The 17634-nt window shown below is 40.6% G+C and overlaps 1 protein-coding gene across 9 annotated transcripts in view; it reads right to left on the reverse strand.

Annotated features, from left to right (window-relative positions):
* Positions 1 to 10910: 10910 nt before the first annotated feature.
* The window catches only part of plekha6 (pleckstrin homology domain containing, family A member 6), a 68480-nt gene continuing 61756 nt past the window's right edge, over positions 10911 to 17634 (reverse strand). For all 9 annotated transcript variants that reach the window (XM_084063262.1, XM_084063257.1, XM_084063258.1 and 6 more), the window contains 2 exons: positions 15638 to 15745; positions 10911 to 14491 (listed from right to left, as the gene is read on the reverse strand). In XM_084063262.1, the coding sequence (XP_083919388.1) occupies positions 15648 to 15745 (98 nt within the window). In that variant the 3' untranslated portion in view covers positions 10911 to 14491; positions 15638 to 15647. The remainder of the gene's footprint in view (positions 14492 to 15637; positions 15746 to 17634) is intronic.

The following is a 17634-nucleotide window of genomic DNA, read 5'->3' on the forward strand; positions in this document are numbered from 1 at the left end:
AAAGAGGTCAATCAAAGGAACTGACAAATGCCAGAGGAACAGGAGGATTGTAGTGGTGCTATGGGATCTGCAGTCATTCGTGGTTGTGGTCCCAAGACTGTACGTAGTTTGGGTGCACGCATCCTGTATTAAATTACTATTATATGTGATTGGCTCATTTTCTTCATTATGATGGTCTTTTCTTAACTATTATTTGCTGAGTCAAAAGTAATGTTCCTGGGCAAGTGGTTACAGTGGTGGCAGACAAGTTGTATTTTAATCTCTTCAAACAATGCCTATCCCATCCTCACATCACATCAACACATCTGTAAATCATTGGATTTCCATGAAACATCCCCATGTTTCCACTACCAAACAGAATGCATACCACCAGTAAGACTCCCTAATCGGGAGATAAGCGACCGTAGGTCACATGTATACAGAAGAGGGCTGTAACGGCGATTGGTTCCTAGTTGTGTGGGCAATGTATAGTTTTGTTTGGTGGTCTAAGAAATGTGGTGGCAGGCATGTTGATGACATGAGTGTAGACATACTGTGTAGTGTGTAGCAATTTGCGTGTTTTTAGGGGCAAAACTGTAGGAGTAGTGGGCAAAAATGTGTTGTGAAAAGCGGCCTGAATGTGGCGCTAGAAGAGGGCCATGTGAGAAATTAGGGGTGGGGTGTCCGCGTTGCCTTGGCGGACGAATAGGTACCGGCCGCGGCTCTCCCGGACGCTCCTAGCCCGAGTTACGGCATTTTATGTGAGCTGCAGTGGCAGGGGGTCCTCCACTGGGGGCGCCACCACTTTTGCATCCGTTCTGGAGCACCAGGAGTGGGTGGTCCCCGGGAATGCCCCGTGAGCAGCCCCGTTGGGGTGGTCATTTGGTAATTTGTCCACATGCGCTCATTTTTTACACTTGGGGGTCCCCGAGGCAGCTGGGGGTCCCTGGAGCTCCGGGGGTCCTTGGAGGGTGTAGTTTGGCAGGTAAGGAGTGTGTGTGCAAAATCTGGCATGGATCGGGGCAACGGGTGCGGAGATATGAGCAGGGCAAAAGTGTGACGTGTGTGACGGAGTGACGGGACGTGTGTGACGCACGGACACCTGGAGCAGGTTTCTATAGTAAATGCGACCTACGGTCGCAACAAGCACAAAATGTTAAGTTGGTTAATTTACAGTTAATCCTATTTAACTCCTACACAAACATGTTTAAAGGAAATGTGTTTCCAATTTGAAATCCATGAAAAACTTAATGAGAATGTAATGAAAAACCAAACTGATAGTTCACATAGCTTAGCCACTAAAAACCCTTGCATCCCATTTCTGGTAATTTAATAGGCAAACATTAGGTGAAAATAGCAGATCTACAAGCTTGTAGATGAGCTATTATCAGCGAAGAGATTTTGTGTACAGGGAAATAAGGAGGGGACCAAGTATACAGTAGACACCTGCAGGACCCCGGTAAACTACTGTAAGCTATATGGCCTAAAGGAATACTTTTACACACCAAAAAAGTTTTTCCCCTATAAAATACTGACCATATGATGGCTTGAATACAAGGAGAATTTCTGTATTATTATTATTATTATTGTATAATAAACAAATTATTATTTATTACAGTAGGGAAATTCGGTAAGTGAGTAAATAAGCTACACTCCTTTAATGACTAAACACCTGTCGCTCTGACCTCAGTAGCAATGCAGACCTTTGAAAGACTGATGTTGGCCCCCTGCAGTTTGCATACCGGGCAACCTAGGTCTGTATTTCAATCTCCAGCACCTGGACTGTCGAGGGACTTATCCCACCCACAATTCGCTGCTTGTACTATACCTGTGTGAGTGAGTGGGAAATAAACTGCTTTTAATACTTGATTCTTGATACCTTTGCAAGGATTTTGTTCATGCCAGAGCTCCTCAAGCTCTTGCAACTGACTGTGCCAAAACCCCACTGTCAGTGGATCACTGTGGACTATCAAAACCATTAGAACCAGGCACACAAAACAGCACACCAAACTAGAACATTGGACAGTTAAACTGTAAGTGCTGGTGTCCAGCGCTATGCACATGATCACTTCTTTCCATGCATGCACCTCCCAGGCGCAATGTCTATGTCTGTGCAATATCTAGTACAGTATCTGTATAATATCTGTAACATAACCCTCGTAATACCGTTGCTATATTTACAGCATGAATAATCTGTGCATACTGTATACTCAACTCAACCGAAACTTGATTAGTGTGGTTGCCCCTAGGGGCAACACAGTATAGTGCACACTTTCTGCTGGTGAAAAATCATTGGTTAAGGAAAACATGCATTCATATTCCTAACTGTATAATTTAATATTTTTTTGATTTAGATTTTTTTGAACAATAGTATTTAGATGTAGAGTGAAAAAGTTCCAAAAGCTGGATTTGAAACAACCTTGAGTTTATGAAACAGTGATTAATCTCCTGCACCACCCTCTAGGCAATTTTAGGATTCATCCTAATTCATTAGACTGTGCAATAATATAATATTGTGTGTCTGAGGCATCCACCTTACCACTGTACCACTGTGGTTCACACTTAAACAGTTCTTATGCACTCGCTTTAGTTAAAGATTAGAGCCAGATACAAACTTGGAAAACATGTAGTATGTACATTGAAAAGGAACAAAATATTTTTGATGTGGAAGGTAACGTACATGAACACATAATTTTTGAAGTGGATCGATACATCTTTTAAGTGGAACATAAATCTTTTGAAGTGGAACACAACATCCCTGAGGTGTTCACTCTCCATTCCGACATCTCACCACTCCGACTAGTGGCTTCCGCGTGCGGTTAGGGTTAGGGTTAGGTATAGGGTTCGTCAACGTCGGAAAGGCGACATGTCGGAAAGGAGAAATGCACCCCATCTCTGAAGTGGAACGAAACAGTTTTTGAAGTGGAACGAAACAGTTTTTGAAGTGGAACGAAACATTTGCAATTTTTTTTAACTGGAACGTACGTGACATGTTTGAACTGGAACGGAACTGACATGATACTGACCATGATACTGACATGATACAGACCATGATTATGGGTGTGTTTTATGTGCGCGCGGGCTGTTGTGGCGCCACCATTAGGCCCATGTGGGTTAGTTTACTGTGAGACCTACAGTGAGTGTGTGTGTGAAGTTTCACAACAATCAGCCGCTGTGTTCATGATTTGTGGCATTTCGTGCAAAATGAGCCACTCCCACAAACTTCTGAAGCCAATCATAGCCAATTGGAATGTAATATGAGAAATCTAAATTGCGTGAGGTTTGGACAGAATCTGCAGGAATAGTAGCAAAATCTGCCTCATGGTGGCACTATCACAGAGTGATGTGACACATTTCAGGCAACGGTTCTTCCTTGGCGTATGCGTGCAAAGTTTCACGCCGATTGATCCAACAGTGCCGGAGATTAGCTGTTCACAGATGGACGGACGGGGGCGAGAACATAGTCTCCGGCCTTTGGTTGCGGAAGCAAGTCAGGCAACAACAATAAAAATAAAGAATAAAGGAGCAGCTGAAGCATTTAAGCGTTTTAGCGTTTTAGACTTTCATCTAAAAATCTTCAGACCATCAATAAGTAGGGGAACTCCTATCAAAATACAACTATAGCCCTTGGTTAAGTCATGACAATCATAATTTCAACAGTACAGAAGAAAATTGACCTCACTTTTCACTTCATCCAAGTCACACAGCTTACACAGTCAGTTTTCCTCCTCAGAATGCCAACACAACTCAGGTCCATTATATTAGTTGACATTACATCAGTCCCTTGTGTTTGGTTTATAAACTGCACTTGCACTTCAAAGCCATCCAAGAAATACACATCATCATGGCTCACTACATTGCATTCCAATTGTGCACACTTGTGCCATGTTATACTGATCTCTGTAAACTGTAAAACCTTTCCTTTGATCTACTACTTTGTTTCAAGGACTTCTGTTCAAGAATTGGCCTGCTGAGATGTACAGTGTCCAGAAATGGTAAACTAGGCTACATGTTTCACAGGATGTCTCACAGGATGAAGTGTATAAAGATCAGTATATTTATCTGATTGATCAGGAGCAGGGGTTACTGCTATAACTGTACTGTTGGAGAGTTCACCAGCAGCAATGGTGTTGTGATTGTAAACAGAAACCAGAAGAGATTACGGTAATGGGTAGATAAATTCCTGTGTGCGTTTAACCTTGTCAGAGTGATTCTGAGTTGGCATAAGATACACAGCCATGCACCTAACAAAATACTTTGCCCAGATAAAATATTCTGTGCATGATCCATGGTATAATTATTGCCTTGCATTACACTGTGTTTCTGTACTCCAATGGAGTAAATTGTACAATTTACTCCATTGTTTTGATCCCAGAGTGATCCAATGTTGATGCATTTAAAAATGTAGTGTCAAGTTTCAGTATCCTGCTCTTTATGAGTCATTGGCGGATGACTAATATGGAATCAGTTTGAAAGGGCCGAAGTGTGGGAAAATATGAGAGTTTAGTCAGGGTTAGATTTGTAAAAACAAATAAATACACAAATATATATTTATTTTTTAAACAGTTAAGCCCTTTATTAAATACGTATTTTGTTATACAACAATTATAGCAGAAATAGACGATCTACAAGCTCACAACGTGTCACATTGTGTCACATTTTTTAATGAATTATTCATTATTGTCTCTGCCAGGCCGAAAGGCATGGCGAGAGAGTATGTTTTGCATTTTTTGACCGTACTCCTACATATGTCGTCCAAACATCACGCAAATCGGTACACAGTATCTCTATAGTCATTAAAAGAAACAGGTTTTTCAGATTTTTCATATTCTATCCTGATTGGCTAAGAATGGCTTCCAAAGTAGGAGTACTCCGTTTTGAACAAAATGCCTCAAATCATGAACACAGCGTGCAACTTCCGTGAAATTTTGCACGGACATTCCCACTAGGCAGAAGAAGAAATACCACTTGAATTTTTTTAAATCAGCCTCATGGTGGCGTTAAAACAGGCCGATTCGTGTTTGTACCTATAACTCCACCGATCTGTGTAAAACTTTGTATGTGCACTCCCTAGAGGCCAAGGAACAACCTTTGCCCTGCATTTCTCACATCTGCCTTTTATAGCGCCACCAGGAGGCCGACTTATGTACAGTAAAACACATTTTTGGATATTACTCCTTCAGATTTTATCCAAATTTCACGCAAATCTGTACACATGATCTCTATAGTCATAGTCAGAACCTTTTTCATTTTTATACTGTATTGCTTGTGCACTATACTGTATTGGAGCCAGTAGGAGGTGTACCACCAGTCTGGCAGCCGCTGACGTGGGGTGGGACATTTGGTCTATGTTTTTTTTTATTGGTCCAAAATATTGTCTATAAATATTGTTCCTAGACATTAGTGCAAGAAGAGTATCAGTGCATGTACTGTACATGAAGATTGAGGTGCAGAGTATCAAGAAGTGTCAAGTTCAAACATATAGTCCTCAAAGGTTATTTACTGATATAATCCACAGGTACCGGTACATCTATGAGGAAAGCAAAAGTCCAAGGCCAAGCCGATGACAGGCGGTGGTGGTGTGGTGTGTTTGTGTCCCACTTGAGCTGCATCATACCCGTAAATAAAGGAAATTAGTAGGGATGTCCGATTTTATCGGCCTCCCGATATTATCGGCCGATATTAGCATAAAAATTGATATCGGGAAAATATCGGTATCGGTTTTTGAAAAAAAAAAAAAAATTTTTTTTTTTTTTTTTTTTTTTTTTGCTTTATAAATAAGTTACAGGAGTTCTTACTGTATATGGTGTGTGTGATATGAAATTTGAGCTTACCCTAATCACAATAATCCCCGCATATATCGGTATCGGTTGATATCGGTATCGGTAATTAAGAGTTGGACAATATCGGTATATCGGTTATCGGTAAAAAAGCCAATATCGGACAACCCTAGAAATTAGCGTTGGATTCGAGTCAATAACCTTCACTGTTCAAAACGAAGTGGCTGATGAAGAAGCTAAGTTGACCATTTTGTAAAATTGTTCTTCTTCCTATAGACGCCTTTACAGACTACGTCACACTGATAAGAACCAGTAGGCGCACGCAGGCCGGCACCAACTGAACCCCACCGCTCATAAGATGCAGTGTTAAAGTGGTCACAGCCTCACATGTAAAAATGTATCCCATCAAACTTTCAGATGCTGTTTTTCTAGGATTTTTACTGTGATCACTCGCTCTTGAAATATATAATCCTTGGTTGCTGTTGTGTGTAAACAATAATAACAATTCAAAGCAGTTGTCCCCCAAACCCCACCTCCAGTGGCTGTCATAAGAACGGAGGGAGCGCTCTATGATCATGGCAGCTGAGCCTAATTTATGCTCTGTCCCGCGAAGGTGTCGCGCGCAGAGAACGGCCGAGAATAGCAGACCTCCAAGCTCACATCCGCGACGCTGTTGTGAGCTTGTATGTCAGCTGTTCTCGGCACGCAATACTGTTGTGCGATGAAGTATATATATGTCTCGTTAGGGCGCACCCCACTAGCCAACACACAAGAGGTTGAATGAATGAAACCAGCGCACCCTAAAACAGCAGGTTTGGGGATCTGTTGGGAATTGATTACATGAAACAGTCACCTGTGCGTCCAGTCTCAATGTTTGTAAACAAATAATTGGTTTATTAAAATTTTAAATGAAAAAGTAGATTGTCTTGATGTCTTGATGAATGTAGCTGCAGTGACTAGTGTGAAAGGTTAAATGACCAAGTCCAGGCCCGGATTTACACAGTCCCCTTGACCTTTTGGTAACTACCAAAACGTGACCTTACAAATAACCAGGTCCAGGCCCAGATTTACAGAGGCCTATGTCTAAAAAGTATTTAATGCAAATTCTCTCTGTCACACACACGCACACACACACACACACACACACACACACACACACACACACTTCCAATAACAGCCACAACACAGCCGACATAGTCTAGACTCTAGATTCACATCAGCCTTCAATTCCAGAGCCACAAACAAACAGTCACTGAACATGTTTCACTGCCACACCGGGCCCCAACAGAGCTACATCTCTAACCACATCAGCACATGATACGAACAGCATCCAACATAAACTGCAGCAGCATCCAGCAAAGGAAAAGGAAAAATTAGGTATGTCACAATTACCTAATTTTTGTCAATATCGTCAAGTAAAATGTCATAATCGTGACAGTGACAGTCCTAAAGAGGTTCCTACTTTGTGCCGTCTTCATCAGCCGTCTTCAGGGGAAACCCCGAGAAGGACGAGGTCTTCGGTCGTTTGACCGTGCGGACCTGGCCAAGTCTTCGGAGGAATCCCCCATGCAGACAAACCCATGGATAGAGAGAGCTCTCCAGATCTCGTTCTCTAGGGCAGGGCATCCTCGGATGAGCCTTCCAGCGGCGACTCCCGCCATCTCCATCCTTGATACATCTAGTAGCTTCACCGGTACTTTATTAGAGGTGGATGGTCTGGGAGGGTGTTACACTGTAGGTGAGAACCTCAGTCTTCTGGGCATTGACGATGCAGATGTCATCTGCATCATCATATGTGTGTGTGTGTGGGTGTATGGGTGGGTGTGTGTGTGGGGTGTGTTTGTGTGTGTGTGTTTATACAAATGTAAAAAAGACTACATCAGGGAGCCATCTAGACCTCCTAGTTGTAGTAGTAGTGAAGCCCAGTTCTTGCTCCCCTCCTCCACTGTCTTAATGCATAGTCCAGGCTTATAATGAAGAGGGGGTCCCCCCCCCTGCAACACCTCTGCCAGCCTTGATTATCTGAAAGAAAGAAAAAAAGAAATAAATAAAGATTCATTCAAGTAACCGAGAGCCACATATACATATACTGTATCCTGTCACAACATACAGCCTAGTAAACGTATACGGTATCCTGTCACAATATACAGCCTAGTAAATGTATACTATATCCTGTCACAACATACAGCCTAGTAAACATATATTATACTGTATCCTGTCACAACATACAGCCTAGTAAACGTATACTCTTTCTTACATAATATTTGACCATTTGGCCAATTTAGTATTAAAGTCATTAAATTGTAACTTTATAAATGTGCAAATACCCTGTAGGCCTATACACTTAAAGGGCATAGCAGTGGCACCCATGTTGTGGTGTCAAACCCATTCATTTTAGATTAACAAAATATTTTTTTATAAATTATGTTAAGCCTGGAACCAAGTCATCCAGAATCCTGGTGAATGTGTAAAGTGATTTACTAGGCCCAGTAGTGTAAAAAGTACTCAAATTCTTTACTTGAGTAAAAATACCAATACAAAAATACTCTATTACACGTACAAGTCTGGTATTAAAAATGTACTTGAGTAAAAGTACAAAAGTATTGGCATCAAGATATACTTTTGAGTAAAAGTACTCACTATGCACAAAGTGTTACGATGTGACGCGTTGTGAGCTTGTAGATCGGCTATTTTCAAATAGCCAAACTATATAGGATATAGGGCTGAAGTGGTATGTTTTGTAATAATAATCCAAATCTACAGTGGAGTAGAAGTAAAATATTTGTCTGGAATTTAGTGGAGAAGTAAAAGTATTGAATATTAAAATAATCCAGTAAAGTAAAAGCTCCTCAAAATTGTATAGTACTTGAGTACTTCTTACTTCAGTTTACACCACTGACTAGGCCTGCATACTGTAGCCTGTCTTAGCATCACAATCAAACACAGCTCAACAATACAACATATTATTCACATCAGAATCACACAACACAACAATGCTGCATCCTGACTAGTTGTAGCTTTACCAAGTAAAATAAAATTACACGCAGTTCCATCAATTCCTTTAATGCTAAGCAGCTAATTAGCTAAGTTAAGTCACCTGCAGAAACTCACCGTTTGGTCAGATGGAGAAAATGCTCTTCTGTTTGTGTTTTAGCAGCTTTCACCACTCTGGTAATTAAACACTGACAACTCTACTCAACATTCATCTGGAGTAACGTTATATTATGAGTTGTTTATTTTTGATCTTTTACTTCCAAAACATTGCAGAGACTGTGTGTGTGTGTGTGTGTGTGTGTGTGTGTGTGTTTGTGTGTGTGTGAGTGAGGGGGGGGGGGGGCGGAGCCCGACAATTGGAGGACTTAAAAAGCCCGCCCCTCCCTCCCTGCTCTTAGGGAGTGTGGAGCAATAACTACCTTCCAGGGCAGGGTTTCTCAAAGTGGGTGCCCCGTGGCAGACGGTGGCAGTGGCAGTGTGGCACCCTAGGGTGCCGTGACACAAGTCCAGGGGTGCCACAGCAGGATACTAATATTTGGAATTCATCAATATCACTTCAGTTTAACCACTTAGACCCTCTAGATTTAATTAGTAAAACGGACCTTGCGACACGTTGTGGTCAGGGGATATTAAAAAAATCTTGGAATAAATTCCTTACCAAAAAAAATCTTCACCAATGTGTTTGTAAAGGTGTCTAGTAACACATCTCACAAAGACTGAAATGCCGTTTCCCTAGGGGAATTTGTGACTGCTGCTGAAAGGTGGGGTACCCACCATAACCTTATGCAAGGAAAAAAGATCAAACTTTAATTCTGTTTTAAGTGGCATGTGAGGGGTCAAACTAGGGTGTTTTTATGATTCTGAATCCATTGCAAGCATTTGTTTTGCACCAAAACCATTCCTTGGGCTAAAAACTGCCTTTTCCAGGTATACTTTTTGTGTAAAAAGCCCATTGAGATTGGGCTGTTTTTAGCCCAAGGAATTATTCTCTCAAGTTTTCACTGTGACACGCTGTATCTTAGGGGGAAAGATTTACATATTTGCGTGCCGTAATTTGACATAAATGTAAGGTGCTATAAAGTGACAATGTTATTCAGGGGTGCCGTGGATGAAAAGGTTATTTACAGGGATGACCTGAGAGATATATAAAGTGGTTAAAATGATGGTAACGCTATATCAACTATAATTGCCTCCGCCAGGCCGGAAGGCAAGGCGAGAGTATGTTTTGCCCCCTGTCCGTCAGTATGTCCGTGTGTCCGTGTGTGTGTCATTCTGTCTGTGTACAGCTAATCTCTGGCACCGTTGGCTTGATCGCAGCAAAACTGTGCACACACACTCCCTGGATGCCAGAGCAGAACCTCTGCCCCACATTTTTCACACGGAGGCCGATTCGTGCAAAATACATTTTTTGACAGTACTCCTACAGATTTTGTCCAAACATCCCGCAAATCGGTAGGCCTACACACTATCTCTATAGTCATCAAACCAAATAAATCTTTCAGATTTTTCATATTTCATCCTGATTGGCTAAAATTGGCTTCCAATTTCCAAAGTTTCCAGGAGTGCTCCGTTTTTAACAAAATGCTTCAAATCATGAACACAGCTTGCAATTTCCGTGAAATTCTCCACAGACATTCCCACTAGGCTGAGGAAGAAATGCCTTTTTCAAATCAGCCTCATGGGCTAAAATTCCAGTTAGGCTGACAACTAAATTTGATGCAGTATTCCTGTCACATAAAATAGTCTCCTTTTTTAAGAAAATTATCATCATTTAAAATATACAGGGAACTGGTCACATTCATGTAAAATATGATGTGTCTGGAATGCTGTGCTTGTCTTCTGTGTGTTGTTAAAGACAGCCAAATAGAATGTAGTTCATTATCTAACTTGGGTTAGAAATTACGAGGCAGAAAGACAAAAAAATATTGAATTTAACAGCTCCTACTGAGTGTATTACCATTTTACTTACAATGAGAATTAATGTGAAGTGTTTATGGTTGAATGTGAACCAAATACCAATAAATATAATCTTACAGTAAAGGCTGTTTCTTGTATGGTCACCATTAGACATTCTGACTAAAGCAATTTTTGGGTAGCAAAGAAGAAGTTGTACCTTTTCTTCCGGTCCTTTAGAAAGGGAAAACAGTGAAACTCAGCCCATTTCTGCTTTTCAGCTTTATTGGTTCAGACATACATACAGTTTGATATAACAAAGTCTGCAGGATATTATCAAGGAGCCACTTGATACGATTAACCTCAGTAGTATCCGTATTTTTGGCAGTGATACTCATGATCAATAATGTGATTAAAATAACAGCAGTACTAATGTGGTCATTCCAGACAGCGAGACATACAAAATACTGTGGGGAATTCAGAATAATCTAGAGAAAGACATTATTTGTATACATTCACTTTATTGCAATTTGTTTCGTTTTTTTTCTAAAGCAAGCATACTCTTTTTCATTTTTTTTAATATTGTTTGCATAGTTCAAGCAGTCTGTGTAATTTTCCCCAAATAGCAACAGTTAATATTGATATTAAGGTATACTGTAATCGAAATTGGAAATATTATGTACATTGACCAATGTGCTAAATGTTTCTTTATTCCCATTAGCCATAAATGCTACATCTTTTATCAAATATTGGACACGGCTTACTTGGCTGTTTTGCATTGCTCAACGCCTCCGATGCCAATTGTTCCAAAAATACGTATATTCTGGGCCTTCAAGACAATGCTCAAAAGCAATAAATTAAAAAAATATCTCGGCAATAGTCATCTCTCCCACTTACTTGTGAAAAATGCTTAACATTGTGGAATTAAGTGTTTAAAAATCTAACCTTTCGGCTGAAACCTCGTATTTGTCATCAAATACCCATGCATCTAAAAAAATATGTACTGCCTCTTATGACCTTACTATTCCCTTTCTCAAAAAGAAAAAAAAAAGGAAAAATAGAAATATTCTTTTTTGATTCCTTTTGTCTAGTGAGAGCCATAAACTGCTTTCTTTGTAATATACAAATCCCTTTTTGTTCACTTTCCACAGTTCACTTAACACAGTAGCTTTGAATCTGTATACATACATATCTCTTCATAGAGGTCCATCTCCTACCGGGCCCCTTCATAGATGTGTGAGGGGAAAACAGCGAAAAGGGGAACACGACCGGACATTGTTGGGGGAGTAAGGGGTGTCTGTGCCCAGGGGCCGACTGTGATTAAACTAGGAACCGGCGGCGGAACGGCAAACACATTTTCCTTATCAAGAGCCATAACCAGAATGCAAAGGAATGGTCATGAGTCATGGGGAGTGCAGAACATTCCTTTCCAAAACTTTGTGGTCGTCTGCGCCCAAGACGGCCATTCTGAATAAGGGCCACAACAAAATAACAGCATATTTGGCTCTGAGGCGTAAACCATACGGGATTCGTTCAATAAATTATAGAAACAAAATAGATTAAAGTGAGATTGATCTTCCCACTTGTAATGTCTGGTCAAAAATAAAGATTGCTACTTGGGATAGAGAGGAATCTACTGTAAATCAGTTGTGCTGAGGTAATATAGAGGCATCTCTGATCTCACCTTACTGTAACAACTGAACTCATAGCAGTTTGGAATCATATTATTAATGTAATTTTTACAGGTCAAATTCAATACCAGATCACTCTTTACAAACGTTTAGGGATGTAACGATCTAAAATAAATACTCACGATATGATAATATCATGATAACAAGTCCATGATACGATATTCATCACAATATTTAGATAAAGAAAAAAGAAAGAAATAACTGAAATCCTTTGGACACAACTTTACATTTTTATACCATTTTACACCATAGTCATAACATGAGCTATGACTGTAGTTCTGAATAGTCTGTGAAATCCACCCATTTGTGGTCTGTTTGTTTGAGGCTCTGTTGTCACTTGAGTTTTAGTCTTTTGGTACAGAGCTGGTTGCATTGTTTGACTAAAGCCTGATTTACGCTGTCTTACAGCGAAAATAGCAGCTGTAAGAGCTGATCTTGTAGATATGCTACTTTTGGTGTGAGAAACAGGCGCGCAAATAAGTATAGGCTAAATAAAGCATGACTAAAGTATGGTATTTAAAATCTGCAAAGGTTTCTTACAGGAGGACTGTTGTAAAGATCAGTGATGATCACTGTGAACTCTGCTGCTGTCACTCTCATATGGGCCTATTCACCTATTGGAGATGCCGTCACAGGCCCGCGATAATATCCAGAGATTTTTGTTATCGCAATATCGCAATAACGTCAGTATCGTTACATCCCTACTAACTTTTAATTAAATTGACACCCTTTTTGCTGAGTTTGTATGAGGTTCAGAATTATGGCACAACATATTATGATGAAATGTCGGGATATGTAAAATGATGAACATTATCTGATTCACATAACTGCTATCAAATGACTGCATCGTAAGCCGCTGGCCCATCTTTACACAAACTAGTATTCTCAACTAGCACACTTACACTTCTAAGGTCACTTCACTTTTTTTTGCTGACATCTTTCCACATACTATTTACCATTTATAAATGTATATCCAACATATTTTACCTATATGTTTAGGCAATCACTGACATAAAGTCTCAAAGACTATGATTAATGCTAAACAACAATGTCTAGTTACAAGAGAGTCAGGTATTGAAAGTGGGTTCTGGTGAAAATGGGTGCAGCGGTTGGGGGGTATGGGGACATGTTGGAGTTAGGCATCACAGTGAGTTCAAAAGGAGAGTCCTTGGGGTGCGTCCATGGGGAGATAGGGTGCACACTCGTGTAGGACTATTGTAAAATGGTCAAGCCTTGCGTTCTGTCCATGTAATTGTCCCCTAGCCTTGACAGGATCAAAGGCTGTCTGCAATTTGACATGGTCTACAAACGATGACCCAGAGATCAAGCTGTGGCTCCACAAAAATCCTCTGGATTTTAACATCAAGACATCCCTCTATAGTGTCCTTATTGTTGCCACTTGCTGTCTGACTTGTCAACCTCTTGCCTTCTTTCTTGACATCTTTCCCTTGCTTCCTTCCCTGGAGATCTTTTCCCAGTGTAGCCTCACATACTAAATGTCCTCTTACATGCCACAACAAGTCCTAACCCTCAGGTCACAGACCCTCTCTGTCATAGCATAGAACATGTATTGGTGTCCTTCGAAGATCTCTCCTTTGTGGACACCATCCTGAGCGGAATTATCCAGAAATGTTTTGTCATGTGAAGCTGGTAAGAGTTCTGGAGACTGCCCTCACTTCTAATCAGGCTAGTTCTGTAGTGTCACATATCACTGAGAAACAGAGAGAGAGACCTTCACATATCACTGAGAAACAGAGAGAGAGACCTTCCACGGTAGGCTGAATTCAAATAAATAAACCATTCTATTATAATCTTGTCTGTGGTTGCATCTATACCAGACTTCTTTTTGCATTTTGTTTTGGCAGAGTAGGCAAAGGGTGTTTAGTAAAATGAGTAGTAGGAGTGGAAGGGGCCAAGGGACGAGTACATCTTCAGTCTCTTTGTCCTTTTGAGTCATAATCGTCTCCATCTTCCAGGGAAACTCCTTTGAAAACTTGCCATCTATTGTACATATCCAGTTCTCACACAAGTGAATGACGGGTGATATAAAAACAAAAAACCTTCTGTTTCTTTGGGGTCATCTGTAATATTGAATTGTCCAAGTTAATCATCAGAAAGACGCTCCGTCGAACTTGACAGCTGCCAAGGCTTGAGCTAGAGAGCAGGAAACAGGGAGCAGAGAGGGTCAGGGAGAGTTGAAGAAGAAAAAAGTCAACAGTTTAGGACAGTTTCTGCTACTGTATGTGTTTGTGTGTTTCTCTGAATCTTGTTTTTAACGAGAATTGAAAAGCTGACTCAAATTGAGCCTTTTTGGGGGACATTGTCATCTACAGTCAAATCTACATAATCTACAGTATATACTGTATACTGTATGTATGTGTATATATATATATTATGTCATTTATTGTAAACAGAACAGCACCGACATCAGCAAAAACAGCTGGAGAAAATTTGAATAGCTTTAGAAGAGCATCATCTCTAAACTACCTCAATTTAACAGATGACACTTTGAGAAACCCTTCATCCTGATGCATTGCAGATGCAGGTTACAATTTCCTGTTCATTCAAATAAACTGATGGTGGACAACAGAGCAACTGCATGCAAAAATCGAGAGAAGGTGTGACTAATCATTTGCTCATTATCCAATATGCTTGATTTACAGTATCTGGTCCTTTCAGCCTCATAAGGTTTTTATTCATATTTATTGTATTAATAATAATAAATAAAAAAACACTAAGCATGCAGAACCAAAAGGTAGAGTGAGAAACGTGCAATGCGAGTCAAGGGAAGGACTTCAGAGGACAAACGGGGTAAACCAGTGGTTCTCAAACTTTTTCATTTCAAGGACCCCATACTGTCTTAGTTACAAAGCCAAAATGCAGTACTACACAAAGAATACAAATAATTTAAAGTGTTTCAACTGGCCAGTCAAATGGGTTGCCGGTATATAGCCTACTGTAAGTGATACTGCACTAATTGTGTATCTGTTCATGAGGTAGGCTAATTATTTATCCCCCAAAATCATCAAGGCTGATTTGACCTTTGGGATAAATAAATACTTCACAAAAATGTAGTTGGCTTTGTAGGGCAGCATAGCTCTGAGAGTGTACTAATGGACCCAAATGGACCCATATGGGTCCATTTGGGTCCATTTGTACGCTCTCAGAGTTACAGACCTGTAAGGGTCCCTTTGGAAACCCTGTCAAGGAAACCCGAGGGTCCATGGACCCCACTCTGAGAACCACTGGGGTAAACGGTTGTGATTGGTGGACGCAGTGTGTTGTGGAAGGGAGACTCACCTTCACAGACTCACACCTTCATGATGCGGGCAGAGTCAGGGAAGTCAGCAGAGGAAGGGGGAGGGGCCAGGCTGGTCGGGGAGGTGGGGGGACTGGGGGCGCACTGGGCTGAGAGTGGAATGTGGGAGGGGTAGGGGGGTGTAGATGAGGAGAAATTAAAAAAGGAAAAAAAAAAACATTATAATAAAAGAACGTGAGAACAGTGACAGTGCAAGGTAAATGGGGAAGTAACATGAGGTTGAACACCTTTACAAGGAAGGGCAGCTACACACACACACACACACACACACAAAATGTGAATGTGAAATGGGGAATGCAAGACTAGGGAGCTACTGTACCTAAAAATAAATAAAACTGTACCTTAAAGCTGCGCTCTGCAACTTTTATGTGCTACCTCGGGTTCAAACCCGGGTCTACTGCACATGTGCTGACATTTTTACCACTGAGCTAATAAAGCCTGCCTGCTTGCTCAGGAGAGGAATTGATTGTATTTTGACCTTCAGGCAGTACTACCACTTGTCAACCAGTTGTGTCAAACCAGACACAGGATCTAAATGTCTCAATAGTAGCAGGGAGACCAAATACAACCACCCCCTATTGTAGAAGTTACTGTATATTGTATTAACATACTCTACCATACTGATTGGGAAAAAAATATATTTCACACAAAAATAGTACAGCTTTTAAGTTAGACGCAAACTGGTTAGGATGTTAACACACACATTTAAACCTAAAGAGCTAATCATTTGTGGCCTTAAATTATATGACTCAATAAAAGATTGGTGGCTATTTAACATCATGACCTCAGGATAGAGTGAAATACATCTCTTAGCCAGAACAACTTTGATTTAGTTTCTCCATGACTCCATCGTTCCACTGCTGTGTGCGCAGCAGGCGTTTTATGTCAGATCATGCTATCTGAAGTGTAATTAATTCTGTTTATTAGACAGGCCTCTTGCTGTCATTTCAGTCTGTGTTGCTCCATCACCCCACCCCCACGGCTCCCCAGGGGAGATCTCCAAAATATTTCTCATAAATATTGCACTAATCCCCTAGATGTGGCATTACTGTATATTGCCCCAACTGGTAGAAATCTCCACCCGAGTGTGGATCATCTACGCTGATATTTCTCAACGCCCGTTTCATTGTTTTCTTCTTTTGGGGGGAGGGGGGTGCACATATGTATTGTGTAGAACTGGGTTTGCTGACCAGTCCTATAACCCTTGAACTTACTAGCTCACATTGGATAGCAGCTACAAACATGCATGATTTCTAAAAGCTCCCCAGGTCTGAATAAATGTTGTTAAATCATTATTTGTGTTTTTCCCCTTTATTACACATAAATGTAGAACAATGACTGTTAATAATCCTTACAGCTATTATCACATTCTAGCAGACAGTTATTTGGAATTTAATTAAATGTTTTCTAAATTATAAAAGCAACACAGAATAATAAATAAGCATTACTTTTCAGAGCAGAAAAGTGGGCATGGGCCTGTATTGGTTAGGTGGTGCTGCCTGGAACTACTGCTGTAATGTTCATCAGTCAGGGATTTTCTTACTTTGTGTCATTTCATCTATTATACAGATGTTTGGTCATGCCAGTTTAACAGATCAAATAGGCTGACTGGAACTATGAGTAGCATTGTCGGCGTATACACTGAATAATATACTTTCGTTAAATGTGTGTAATAGTGCTTGCTCTCTCTCTCTCTCTCTCTCTCTCTCTCACACACACACACACACACACACACACACACACACACACACACACACACACACACACACACACACACACACACTTCAGAGCATGCTTTGGTGGAGTTGTCCCGCAGAGAAGAGTTGCAGTGTTGTTTTGGAATGTAACAGTGACAGTTTAGTAATGGATCTCATTCATCAAAAAGTGAAAATGAAGGTCACCAAGGATTCAAGTGATAATTCAATGACAGCTGCAGTATATGTGTTTTATGGACGTCGTCGCCGCAATTCTTTGTGAC

This window comes from Gymnoscopelus microlampas, assembly GCF_963454915.1.
Source record: "Gymnoscopelus microlampas genome assembly, chromosome: 7".
Classification (NCBI taxonomy): domain Eukaryota; kingdom Metazoa; phylum Chordata; class Actinopteri; order Myctophiformes; family Myctophidae; genus Gymnoscopelus; species Gymnoscopelus microlampas.